The 12,442-nt window shown below is 45.1% G+C and overlaps 1 protein-coding gene across 1 annotated transcript in view; it reads right to left on the reverse strand.

Annotated features, from left to right (window-relative positions):
* The window catches only part of LOC140381576 (neural-cadherin), a 466,796-nt gene that overhangs the window by 243,526 nt on the left and 210,828 nt on the right, over positions 1 to 12,442 (reverse strand). The window contains exons 8-9 of the mRNA XM_072465639.1: positions 10,293 to 10,465; positions 899 to 1,067 (exon numbers count right to left, since the gene is read on the reverse strand). Coding sequence (XP_072321740.1) covers positions 899 to 1,067; positions 10,293 to 10,465 — 342 coding nt within the window. The remainder of the gene's footprint in view (positions 1 to 898; positions 1,068 to 10,292; positions 10,466 to 12,442) is intronic.

Below are 12,442 nucleotides of genomic sequence, written 5' to 3' on the forward strand. Positions count from 1 at the left end.
TCTGTGGAAACAATCCACAAGAATTCTGGATTTTTCCTGGACACTGCATCTGTCTGAAGCGATTTTCAGGTAATTAGTGGAATGTTCTCACTTAAAACCCACCAGGGCCCCCACAGTCCCCCAAATCTTGTTTACGAATGCCCTATGCGCTCTGTGGTTCCCAAACTTTGGTCTGGTATGTACATATTGCATTTGTTGGAGTCAAGTCCAGCTTTGAGCCTTTGCACATGACCTGATGATTTAGTCCTTCCCATGGTTAAATTATATAAATATCAATATCAGAAATTATGTTAAAAAAAAGTAATTCCATTTGATCTCCTCCCAGACACAGAAAACAGTCAGTTAAATTAAAAGACTTGTTAATTTTAGGAGTGCTGGAAACAGTTTTATGGGTGCTGAAGTGGAGTGTAAACAGCCCCCGACTGTGCCCCTGATGTGTCTGCGTCTGTTTAAACTGTGGCACAGCGTCTCACAGTCACTCACTCATTATGCACATAATGTGCAGTGCATAGGGCATCAAGTTCTCCGAGGGGCCCCAGCCTGACCAAGAAAATGAAACAAGACATGCAATGCATTCAGCTGTCGAGCAAAATTGAGGAGTTTACACAGCCAAAGTGTCTAACAAATATCTGAACATGATTTTAAATGTAGCAGAAAGCATCTGTTCAGACGTCATTACAAAGAGTTTGCAGGCTGTAGTTTTTTCTGTTGCTTCTGTCTCCTGCAGAAGAGAAGAAGACAGGCTACGTGTGAGAGGTAGAGCAGGGGCGGAGCAGGGACTTTTAGAGTCTGTGGGGGGCCCTCCCAAGAAACTGAGCCGTTGATAATAATATTATATCTAAAAACTGCAGCAGAATACAGGAAATTCTATGATTTCTGTTCAACTTAACGACCTTACCCGTGTCTGGGTGGATGCTGAACGCAGGCACCGTGGAGTCCTTGTGCATGAAACCGTACGAGACTTTCCCGTTGGAGCCCTCGTCTGCGTCTACAGCGTGGACCTGCAGGACAAAGGTGCCGGCCGGCTGGTTCTCCAGGACTGCAGTGGACTCTTTGTACTGCTGACACTGAGAGAGGACACAGGACATGCACAGGACACTCAAATACTCAGCCAGACAAGTATTTCATTAAAGCAGGAGTAACGTTAGACCGATACGTATTTTAAAATATCTGCTATAATGCTATATAATGCTAGTTCCAATCTACACGGTCAGCTGGATTTATACAACAAAGTAACACAAAAGTAGAGCAGTATTTTACAACAATTTGGATTTATTGTTGCATAAAATGATAGTCAGCATTTGTGATTAGCGTACAGGTCAAATATAATGGACTTGCATCGAACTGAAAGTGGACGCGGAGCAATGTATTGTACTCATGCGGAAAAGCTGCACTCCAGAGACCACGTGAAAACTAAACCAAGGTACCGATAGTTTCGTTATGATTTGCAGTTAAACTAGACAGTGACACCCCTGTTGACTTTATCATAGCCAGATTGATAAATAAAAGATATGATTATTTTTTCCCCAGTATTTAGAGCTAAACTCTCATTCGCATAGATCCTTATTTTACATTTTGTTCTTTATAAACTGCAAAAACAACAAGATAGAAACGGTGCCATTGACCTCCTGTTTGGAACTGCCTCTTCACGGCCACATTTCATTGTAGAAAGTGGGTTTTTAGTGTTTTGATGGGACATTTTTAAACATTGTGTGTGTGACCCGCAATATGATTTCAAAGAATTGCAAAAGTACAGAGCATTATTATTACTATTCTTTATTTCAATTGTGTGTTATTTACGTTAAATTACATAAATTAGCATCACAATCGAAAAGGAGCAGAGAGAGAAAAAAAAATCATATAAATATCGGCTCCTTTCTTAAAATTTCATACAAAAAAATACAAAAATACTAGATGGTCCTGAACATATTTGGTTTGGACAACTTCTTTTACGTTTTACATACATAGTTTTACATATGTGTTTATTTTATTTTTTTTCCTTTTTAAAATTATTGAATTCATATGATTTTGATTATTATTATTGCTTTAAACTGTTGACGTTTTTTTAAATGATAATCCAAAGAGTTCCAGAGTTTTCCCCATTTGTTTCTTCAACGTCTAACCGTTAAGACGTTGTATAAAGCTCATAAAAGTCAATTTAGTGTCTCTGGATGTGTCTGATGAGAGTCTCTAGTGTCACGATTGGCAACCAAACGTACAAAGTTAGCATAAAAGTCTGTTATTGTCACATGAGGGTTCCAGTTGGTTCCATTTACTGCCTGTGACGTCTCTTCTTCGGCGTCCGTCATGTGTGTTTTCCGTCTCACTCGATGCCGCTGACGTGCCATAAACAAGAAAAGGAAGGTACCCCCTGTCACGCTTCCCTCTGACATCTAATTAATGGCTCACAAAAAAAAGCCTCTTATACTCTTGATAAAAATAACAATTGCCCATATCTGCTTCTCCTGTATGGACAAATATAATAAGAAAATCCCGAGATGCCCTCACGTTTCGTAAAGCGCGGTGTGAGGAGCATAAACAGGCACAAGGGAGCCTTCACCTTGTCCCACACCTGGAATGAGATCCTGGAGAACATGTGAAGAAGCCACACAAACCCCTTTTGCCAACACATTTATGAATGAACACTACTGCATTAGCTGAATAAATACAGTTCATAAGTCTAGATCTGAACAAATGGCGTGAAAAATCCAAAGTTGTTTTTATTTGATCTGAAAACGAACGGAAATATGTCAGTTTTATTGCAATCATTTACTCCATTCCAAACGTAATTTTTAGCTAGAAGGATTTAACTCTCTGGCAAACTAAAACACATTGTCTATCACAGACCCTTATGGCTCATGTTCTGAATATTTCAGCACTTGGATTATAAATGTTGTTCATCTTTTAGCTATTCCACAGTGTCCTTTTGTGCAACAGCAATACTTTTACTTCAGTGTGGCCGTGTACAGTACATTATATTCAGACAAGTAGAAAATAACCTTTTTTATTCCTTGTGTTCACTTACTTGCTTGGGTAAATCAGTGATAAATACTGCTTCCTTTGTTGCAAACATCTATTTAACAAAGCTGTTTGTTCATTGGGAAATGTGCAAAGAAGGCAACGTTGATGGAGAATTTAATAATAACATTTTATTTTTAAGCTTAGTCTCTGTGTAGCTAAACTAAGCGCTGAATTCTAGCAAACATATACGACAATAATTGTACTATTACAGACGCAAGGCAACGCAAACATGTTCTTTTGATTGCATTGCACCGTTTGCTGAGCTATAGCGTGACCTTGGCCCGCAATTGCCAACAGATTAAACAGATTTGAGCACCGCCGCCACGAACACGCCGTGTCTGATTGAGACTATTGTCCGCGGAACTCTCGGCGTGCATTACCAGCGCTGCCCCATCGCTTAATGGTTCCGGAGACGAGGCATTGACCGAGCTCTGTTTGCCTTTCGCGTTGTAATGGAAAACACGCTAGTGGGCAAAGGTGGACAGGTGTGGGGGGTTCAGCTTGTTCGAGCGTTCGACATTATTCATGGGTCACAGCTGTGTTCAAGTGTGGGATTAGAACAAAAGGAAATGGGGCAGATAAACAGTGTTTTTCTGTGTTTTGCTGCGTAATAGTTTGAACCTGAATGTAATGATTGTGACATTAATTGCGTTGTTGGGTTTGAAGGGGAGACAGTGGCGCAGGGGGGTCGAGTGTTCAAAGAAATACTGCTGTTGTGTCTCTGGGCATTACACTTTTATGGTAACCCGGCACACGTCAGGGGTCTCGGGGGGCTGAGGAAATGAGACAAATGATTTATAATGTCTTTAAAGAGGATGTGCCCAGTTCCTGACAATTATTCTATGACAATGTAATGTTTCTAAATGTGTTGAATTGCAGGTGACTCCCAAAGTAAAGGAAACACATTTTAAAATAATTAATAATATATATATATATATATATCATGTGGGCTAGCTTCTTAAATCTGAAAAGAAGATTTAAAATGTGTTAAATTGAATGAAGATAAATGGTTAAAAGGTTTTGTGATTTTAATGCATTTTTTCCCTGTTGTGTGAAGCACTTTGAATTGCCTTGTGGTCGAATTGTGCTCGACAAATAAACTCTCCTGACTTTGCCTGAGTTTGAGGTTGAACCTTGTACTTTCTGTAATTCAGAAGACAAATCCTTGGCTCATAATATGTTTTTAAATTGTCACTACTCCCAGGGTTTTTGGTCAGATGTCAGAAGTTGGCTGAACTTTGAAATTTAAAAACTGATGCAGAGAGCGGCTTCTGAAACTACCATGTGGGAAGACAAATCCCGTGGTCATGGATGAGACGACAGTGTGTTTGAGACGGGTCAAATCCTTGGCCTTGAGCAGAGAAAACGTCTAAGGAGAAGCAGAAACTAATCTACTACAGATCTGACCCAGTGAGAGTGTTTGGAGCTGGAGAAGGCTTTGTGCAGCGGTCACTCTCTTTGTGCAGTGGTCACTCTCTTTGTGCAGCGGTCACTCTCTTTGTGCAGCGGTCACTCTCTTTGTGCAGCGGTCACTCTCTTTGTGCAGCCGTCACTCTCTTTGTGCAGCGGTCACTCTCTTTGTGCAGCGGTCACTCTCTTTGTGCAGTGGACACTCTCTTTGTGCAGTGGTCACTCTCTTTGTGCAGTGGTCACTCTCTTTGTGCAGCGGTCACTCTCTTTGTGCAGCGGTCACTCTCTTTGTGCAGCGGTCACTCTCTTTGTGCAGCGGTCACTCTCTTTGTGCAGCCGTCACTCTCTTTGTGCAGCGGTCACTCTCTTTGTGCAGCGGTCACTCTCTTTGTGCAGCCGTCACTCTCTTTGTGCAGCCGTCACTCTCTTTGTGCAGTGGTCACTCTCTTTGTGAAGCGGTCACTCTCTTTGTGCAGTGGTCACTCTCTTTGTGCAGTGGTCACTCTCTTTGTGCAGTGGTCACTCTCTTTGTGCAGTGGTCACTCTCTTTGTGCAGTGGTCACTCTCCCCATCATCAATACAAGATGAAAACACTGGAATTAAATGAATCTTTTGTCATCGCAGAAGCTGATTGAAACAACGCCACAGTGAATCTGTGCTGTAATTAAAGCTAAAAGCGGTCCAACTAAATATTAGAGCGTGTGACTTCTGTGGGGATTTCTTTTTCGGGACATGCAGTGCAATCATAATTGGGACAACTGCTAATATAATCTCCCACCTAATTTCTTATTCACTGTTGCTTTGAATCACATGCTCCGTGAAAATGTACTGTCACTAAATTATTTTGTTTTGCATTTGTATAATGCCGATGCCCCCTAGTGTGGGGGGGGTGAAATATCTTTACCCGGAACGCATGACATTTTATCCGTTGGCAACTGCAATAATCATAAAAAAAATATTATTAGATACTTTAGTCTTGGCATTTCAATCTATTTTGTTTCTAATTTTTTGTTCTTTTTTTCAATCATAGAACATAGAAAGGAAAAACATAGGTAGATCCCTAGATTTTTTTCAGAATCAAGTGGTTTCAACATGTCAGCGATGAAGAAGAGCTTAAAAGGGCCAAAATAAAAAACTGTGAAAAAAGAAGAAGAATGTCACATCACGTCATCATCACGTAACAGTGAAGCAAAACTAAAGGATTGTCTTTCAAGTCTGGATATGGTCACACAAAGGACACGAGACACAAAGAAAGGGTCAAAAAAGGGATAAAAATAACCATCAGACCGGATGGACGCACATGGCATATTGACTGATGAACCGAGCGTTTCGAGCTGAACCAAACACGAACCTGGAATACGGGAATACCTCACTACAATATGGCTAAACCCTAAACATCCCGCAAAGTACAGTTGAAACAGACATCCTTTCCTCAGGTTTGATGCAGTGGCACAACAGAGGATTTGCCAATATCCCAGAGCGCCAGCATTTATCTCCGTCTCCGTGTGCTAGTGTGTGTGTGCACTGCTCCTTGCGTCTCGGTCCGCCGCTCCGGCCCGCCGCTCCAGAGTGGATGTAGTGCGTTATAAGATCAGGCATCAAAACAAGATAAAAGAGCTCTCTCTGCTCCAGTGTCCAGCTGCTGACTGTCGGCGACCAACGGAAACACCGACCGCAGACGTCTTAACTGGCTCTCACAAGACTACGTTTCCTATCCTCAAATCCCTTCACTTTCTTGCCCTCCAAACTTCCGATTCCTCGCGTCTCTGCACTAATGTGACCTTGTCTGAGAACTCCTCTTTTTTTTCATCTCCACCCCCCTCTTATGCTTCTATTTGATTTATTTTTACCTCAATATATCTCTTCAATATTTCTCCTTCCCCGGGGGGAGTCAGGGGCTTGTTTGTCTGTTGCAATCAGCATCCTGCCAGCGCAAGAGGAAAAAGCGTGACTCATAGGCTCGGATGCCAGCAGGAAATATCCACAGAGAGAGTGTTTTTTTTTTTTTTTGTGCATACCGAGCACATAAAACGCAGCAGACCGGGGATTGCCTCTCTTCTCGCATGGCGCTCGTCTCCTCGTCGACCTGTTAGCGATTCTCCCCGCTAAAAGGTGAAGCCAGAAGAGACCATCTCCATTCCTTTCATTCCTTTCGCCATCCCCCGGGAGAGTGTTTGAGCGAGGTCTACACGTAAACTCTCGTACCAGATCCAGCTCGGCTCACGATGCCACAGGAGGCTTTGAAAAGTCACTACGTTTCAAATTGAGACGTGAGTCGAGGTAGTTCCTGCTGTCTGGTGGTGCGACGACTGGGATTTGGCGCACGTCCCTCAAAGCTTTAATTAAAAGACTGAGATGATGTGGAAAAGAGATGAGAGAGCAAAGGCTCAGGTCGAGCTGGCTAATCGCTCCTCCACTGAGAAACGGTACGACGTGGGGACTGTGTGAGGAGACAGTGTTGAAGGAGGAATGTGCAGACGACAATAGTGGGTAGAGACTGTTTAATTCAAGAAGCTGTGAATTAACTGCACAGTTTTTTCTCAAAATACCAACAATTGCATTATGGTGCCGTGGTTGGGCATTAAATGTAAGCATGAGAGTTAGAAATGATTTGTCATGGGAACTTCTCATTAGTTGCAGTTTTAGAAAAGTGCCACATGTGGTCACAATTAGAGAATTTTCTATGAACAAACTGACTAAACATTTCTTATTTCGGATTCTTGGGCTCATCTGGTGTTGCAGATGTTAATCCTGATTATATTTTGGTGTTTGATCATGTCTACTTTAACTCGTGCTGTCTTAGGGTCTGAATGACCAACACGCATCTGTAGTAGAACAAGGCGTTATGCAACATGAAAACATCTGTACATTTTTGTTTAATGTTTTCTTTTGTTGTTTCGTGTTTGAAATATAAATAGTTAAAGTGTTTTTACCCTGTGCACTTTGGGGCTCAGCAAAAGTTAAGTATTTTTAATAATAATTGCACGGGTGCGAAATAGGTGTTAATTATGTTTTACATTTTTTCTTTTTTATAATGTTTATTAAAAACACATTGGTGGAGTGGTTAAGGCACAGCACACATATGCCAGGCTCCAAGTGCAGCCGGCCGCAGTGTCATGAGTTTGAATTTACTGCACGTCCTCCCTTCTCTCTAATGATAATTCTGTAATATTTCTGCTAAGTATTTCTGCTTGGGGGAAACTAAGGCCATATTTACTAAGCATTTTTACAGGTGCAAAACGGGTTGCGCGTGCTTAACTGGAGCAAAAAGCGTGTGCAGCTGAGATTTGGGAGGGTTATAGCACTTCACCTGCAACACTTTGGCCTGGATTCTCATCGTTATCGCGTTGAACTGGAGCAGTTTATAGTTTATTTTCCTCAAACAGATTTCAGGACTCTGTCCCATGTCCTTTGCAAGTATTGATGACACAAGAGGAGACAGGATCCTCAACGTGTTCCTCCCACAAGTCTGTGCCGTCCCGTTATGCCGTCCCGTTATCCCGTCCCCTTATGCCGTCCCGTTATCCCGTCCCCTTATGCCGTCCCGTTATCCCATCCCCTTATGCCGTCCCGTTATCCCGTCCCGTTATGCCGTCCCGTTATGCCGTCCCGTTATGCCGTCCCGTTATGCCGTCCCCTTATGCCGTCCCGTTATCCCGTCCCGTTATGCCGTCCCGTTATGCCGTCCCCTTATGCCGTCCCGTTATGCCGTCCCCTTATGCCGTCCCGTTATGCCGTCCCGTTATGCCGTCCCGTTATGCCGTCCCGTTATGCCGTCCCGTTATCCCGTCCCGTTATGCCGTCCCGTTATGCCTTCCCGTTATGCCGTCCCGTTATCCCGTCCCGTTATGCCGTCCCGTTATGCCGTCCCGTTATGCCTTCCCGTTATGCCGTCCCGTTATCCCGTCCCGTTATGCCGTCCCGTTATGCCGTCCCGTTATGCCTTCCCGTTATGCCGTCCCGTTATGCCGTCCCGTTATCCCGTCCCGTTATCCCGTCCCGTTATGCCGTCCCGTTATCCCGTCCCGTTATGCCTTCCCCTTATGCCGTCCCGTTATCCCGTCCCGTTATGCCGTCCCGTTATCCCGTCCCGTTATCCCGTCCCGTTATCCCGTCCCGTTATGCCGTCCCGTTATGCCGTCCCGTTATCCCGTCCCCTTATGCCGTCCCGTTATCCCGTCCCCTTATGCCGTCCCGTTATCCCATCCCCTTATGCCGTACCGTTATCCCGTCCCGTTATGCCGTCCCGTTATCCCGTCCCGTTATCCCGTCCCCTTATGCCGTCCCGTTATGCCGTCCCCTTATGCCGTCCCGTTATGCCGTCCCCTTATGCCGTCCCGTTATGCCGTCCCGTTATGCCGTCCCGTTATGCCGTCCCGTTATCCCGTCCCGTTATGCCGTCCCGTTATGCCTTCCCGTTATGCCGTCCCGTTATCCCGTCCCGTTATGCCGTCCCGTTATCCCGTCCCGTTATGCCGTCCCGTTATGCCTTCCCGTTATGCCGTCCCGTTATGCCGTCCCGTTATCCCGTCCCGTTATGCCGTCCCGTTATCCCGTCCCGTTATGCCTTCCCCTTATGCCGTCCCGTTATCCCGTCCCGTTATGCCGTCCCGTTATCCCGTCCCGTTATCCCGTCCCGTTATCCCGTCCCGTTATGCCGTCCCGTTATGCCTTCCCGTTATGCCGTCCCGTTATGCCGTCCCGTTATCCCGTCCCGTTATGCCGTCCCGTTATGCCTTCCCGTTATGCCGTCCCGTTATGCCGTCCCGTTATCCCGTCCCGTTATGCCTTCCCGTTATCCCGTCCCGTTATGCCGTCCCGTTATGCCTTCCCGTTATGCTGTCCCGTTATGCCGTCCCGTTATCCCGTCCCCTTATGCCGTCCCGTTATGCCGTCCCCTTATGCCGTCCCCTTATGCCGTCCCGTTATCCCGTCCCGTTATCCCGTCCCGTTATGCCGTCCCGTTATGCCTTCCCGTTATGCTGTCCCGTTATGCCGTCCCGTTATCCCGTCCCCTTATGCCGTCCCGTTATGCCGTCCCCTTATGCCGTCCCCTTATGCCGTCCCGTTATCCCGTCCCGTTATGCCGTCCCGTTATCCCGTCCCGTTATCCCGTCCCGTTATGTCGTCCCGTTATGCCTTCCCGTTATCCCGTCCCCTTATGCCGTCCCGTTATGCCGTCCCCTTATGCCGTCCCCTTATGCCGTCCCGTTATCCCGTCCCGTTATGCCGTCCCGTTATCCCGTCCCGTTATCCCGTCCCGTTATGTCGTCCCGTTATGCCTTCCCGTTATGCCGTCCCGTTATGCCGTCCCGTTTCAAACTTTGCTTTTGAGAAGGCTGTAAAACCCTGACAATCCCGGGTCCCACATTCATCATCAGGCGCAGGTTTCCCGACACGTTCCTCCATCACATCAGCTGAACTCTGGGTAAATGCTTCTGCCTTCACAATTAGCTCAGTGTAGGTTCAAACGTTTAATCTAATCACGAACAGTCTTTCCCTATAAACTAAGATTTCAATCATCAGTGCATGATAAACTCATATTACTCCGACCATTGCCAATTGTCAAGTATTAAGAAAAAACGCTAATATACGAAAATAATGAAAAGAACTGCTAATGGTTTTTTGCGAGCCGCTATCATAAAACACCATCATTCATTTCCGTCAATGTCGCAACAAACAACTTTTTAAGCGAGACACAGAGACCACATTAAGTGCAGTTATAATGGCTTTTCCTACACTCAGGAACCGACGGTTTTGTTTCCAGCTTGAAAAATGAAAACACCACGATGGCACTCGATCCGTTCCTCGGCGGTTAATGAGCGGGGCACGAACGGGGCTTTAACGAGCGCCGGCCTCACCTTTTCGAAGACGGGCTTGTTGTTATTCACGTCGTCCACTCCCACGATGACCTGGGCCGTGGATGCGAGCGCCTGAGGGCCGCCCGAGGCATTGTCGTCGGTCGCCGTGACGTTGAGGACGTACTCCACCCCCTGCAGGCGTGGAGGAGGACTGGAGCGCAGACGGATCAGCCCTGGGATCAAAGACAACACAAAAAAAAACACATCTTACTCACAAAAAGGTGCACGTGCTCGGCCGGACTCATTATCGCACCTTCGTTACTTCATCCTTCAAAGTGGACTCGGGTTCATTGACCGGTTGAACCCGTCGCCCTGGAGACGACGGCGATCCAAACTCAGGGCCAGTTTGGTAACGGAAATGCATTTTCATTCCACTCGGCGATCTGAGGCTGCATGAGGTATTCATGTGGAGGACTACATGTAAAACTATTTCAACTTTCATCCCTCTCTCGCTCTCGCTGTCTCTTTCTCTGTCTTTGTCTCCGTCTCTGTCTCTGTCTCTTTCTCTGTCTTTGTCTTTGTCTTTGTCTTTGTCTCTGTCTCTGTCTTTGTCTCTCTCTCTTTCTTTCTCTGTCTTTGTCTCTCTCTCTCTCTCAATTTACTTTTGTAGATATGAAAACAGACGGACCCTGCGACAAGTTGGCCACTGTCCAGGAAGTACCCTGCCTAAGGCCCGAAGTCACTGGGATAGGCTCCAGTCACCCGCGAACCCGAAAGGGAACAAGCGGTAGAAAATGGATGGATGGATGGATGGAGATATGAAAACAGGACTGATGATGTTTGACTGATTTGTTGTGTGTGTTTTTAAAATGAGCTATCAATAAATGTCACTGTCAAGTCAAGTCAAGCCTTTCTCTCTACCCGTCTCTCTTTCTCGCTCTTCCTCTCTCTCTGTCTCTCTCCCTCTTCCTCTCTGTCTCGTTCTCTTCCTCTCTCTTTCCCTCTCTCTCTTTTTCTCTTCCTCTCTTTCTATCCTTCTCTCTATGTCTCTTTCCCTCTTCCTCTCTGTCTCTTTATCTTCCTTTCTTTCTCTCTCTCCCTCTTCCTCTCTGTCTCTTTCCCTCCCTCTTCCTCTCTGTCTTCTCTCTCTTTCTTTCTCTCCCTCTCCTTCTCTCTTTCTCTCTCTTGGTCTCTGTCTCTTCCTCTCTTTCTCTCTCTCCCTCTTCCTCTCTGTCGCTTTCTCTTCCTCTCTCTTTGTCTCTCCCTCTCTTTCCCTCCCTCTCTTTGTCTCTCCCTCTTCCTCTCTCTCTCTGTCTTTCTCCCTCTCTCTCTTTCTAAAATGCAATATTACCTCTGAATCTAAAAGTACTAAGACTATAATAAAAGTGTTCAAATATTTGATATTAAAAGACATTGCAATAACACAGACAGTTATATTTGTTTGATTTGACCACATTCTGATTATCTGCGACAATGAGACTCCGAAGACCAAAAATAGGGACCTTTTATGAGCAGGATGATGACTGTCAGGACCACTCATGCGCCCACAGCGTGATCATGTTTAATAATGTATATTTAGTGCATGAGCGCTGCCATTCTCTCACTCCGTTTCATGGTTTTAGCCAGCGCGGAGGCTCTGCAGTTTAATGGCATTGCTTGAGTGATCTGTCTCCATTCAAGCATTCACCACTTCCCCAGGCTAGAAAGATTTTTCACCATAAATTGGAAACATAAAATCAATGTAATATAAAATTGCCCCCTGATTAATTAACCAGCAAGTTTGAACGAGACAGTAAAATAAAGGGTTTCTGTCCATTCTTCGACAGTAATTGTTAATAAGGTCTTCATAAGGTCAAGAGCCTATAGTATGCTCATTGTCTGGGCTCAACTCACTTATGTATGATTCAGGCCAATCTACCATCAATCTTTGTCAAAAATATAAACACAAGCGCACCTCAAAGTGCAGTAAAGAGCTCTGCCACGGACGAGAGCATAATTATCTTCATATATCGCCTTCATTTAGTAACTTTTACCAAAGCAAAAATCATGCTTGTCACTTGAGCATGTAGCGCTAGCCTCAGCTAACGGGTAAAACTCCTGTGACACAGATCCTTGAGCTCCTGTTGTGTGATATCCATAAATCTTATAACAGACTAAATAAATTGTGCAGTGGACACCTGGCTTATAAGCTCATATACATATCCATATTT

The sequence above is a fragment of the Eucyclogobius newberryi genome, unplaced genomic scaffold (assembly GCF_026437365.1).
Source record: "Eucyclogobius newberryi isolate DKJ021-1_F unplaced genomic scaffold, fEucNew1.0.hap1 SCAF_5, whole genome shotgun sequence".
NCBI lineage: Eukaryota > Metazoa > Chordata > Actinopteri > Gobiiformes > Gobiidae > Eucyclogobius > Eucyclogobius newberryi.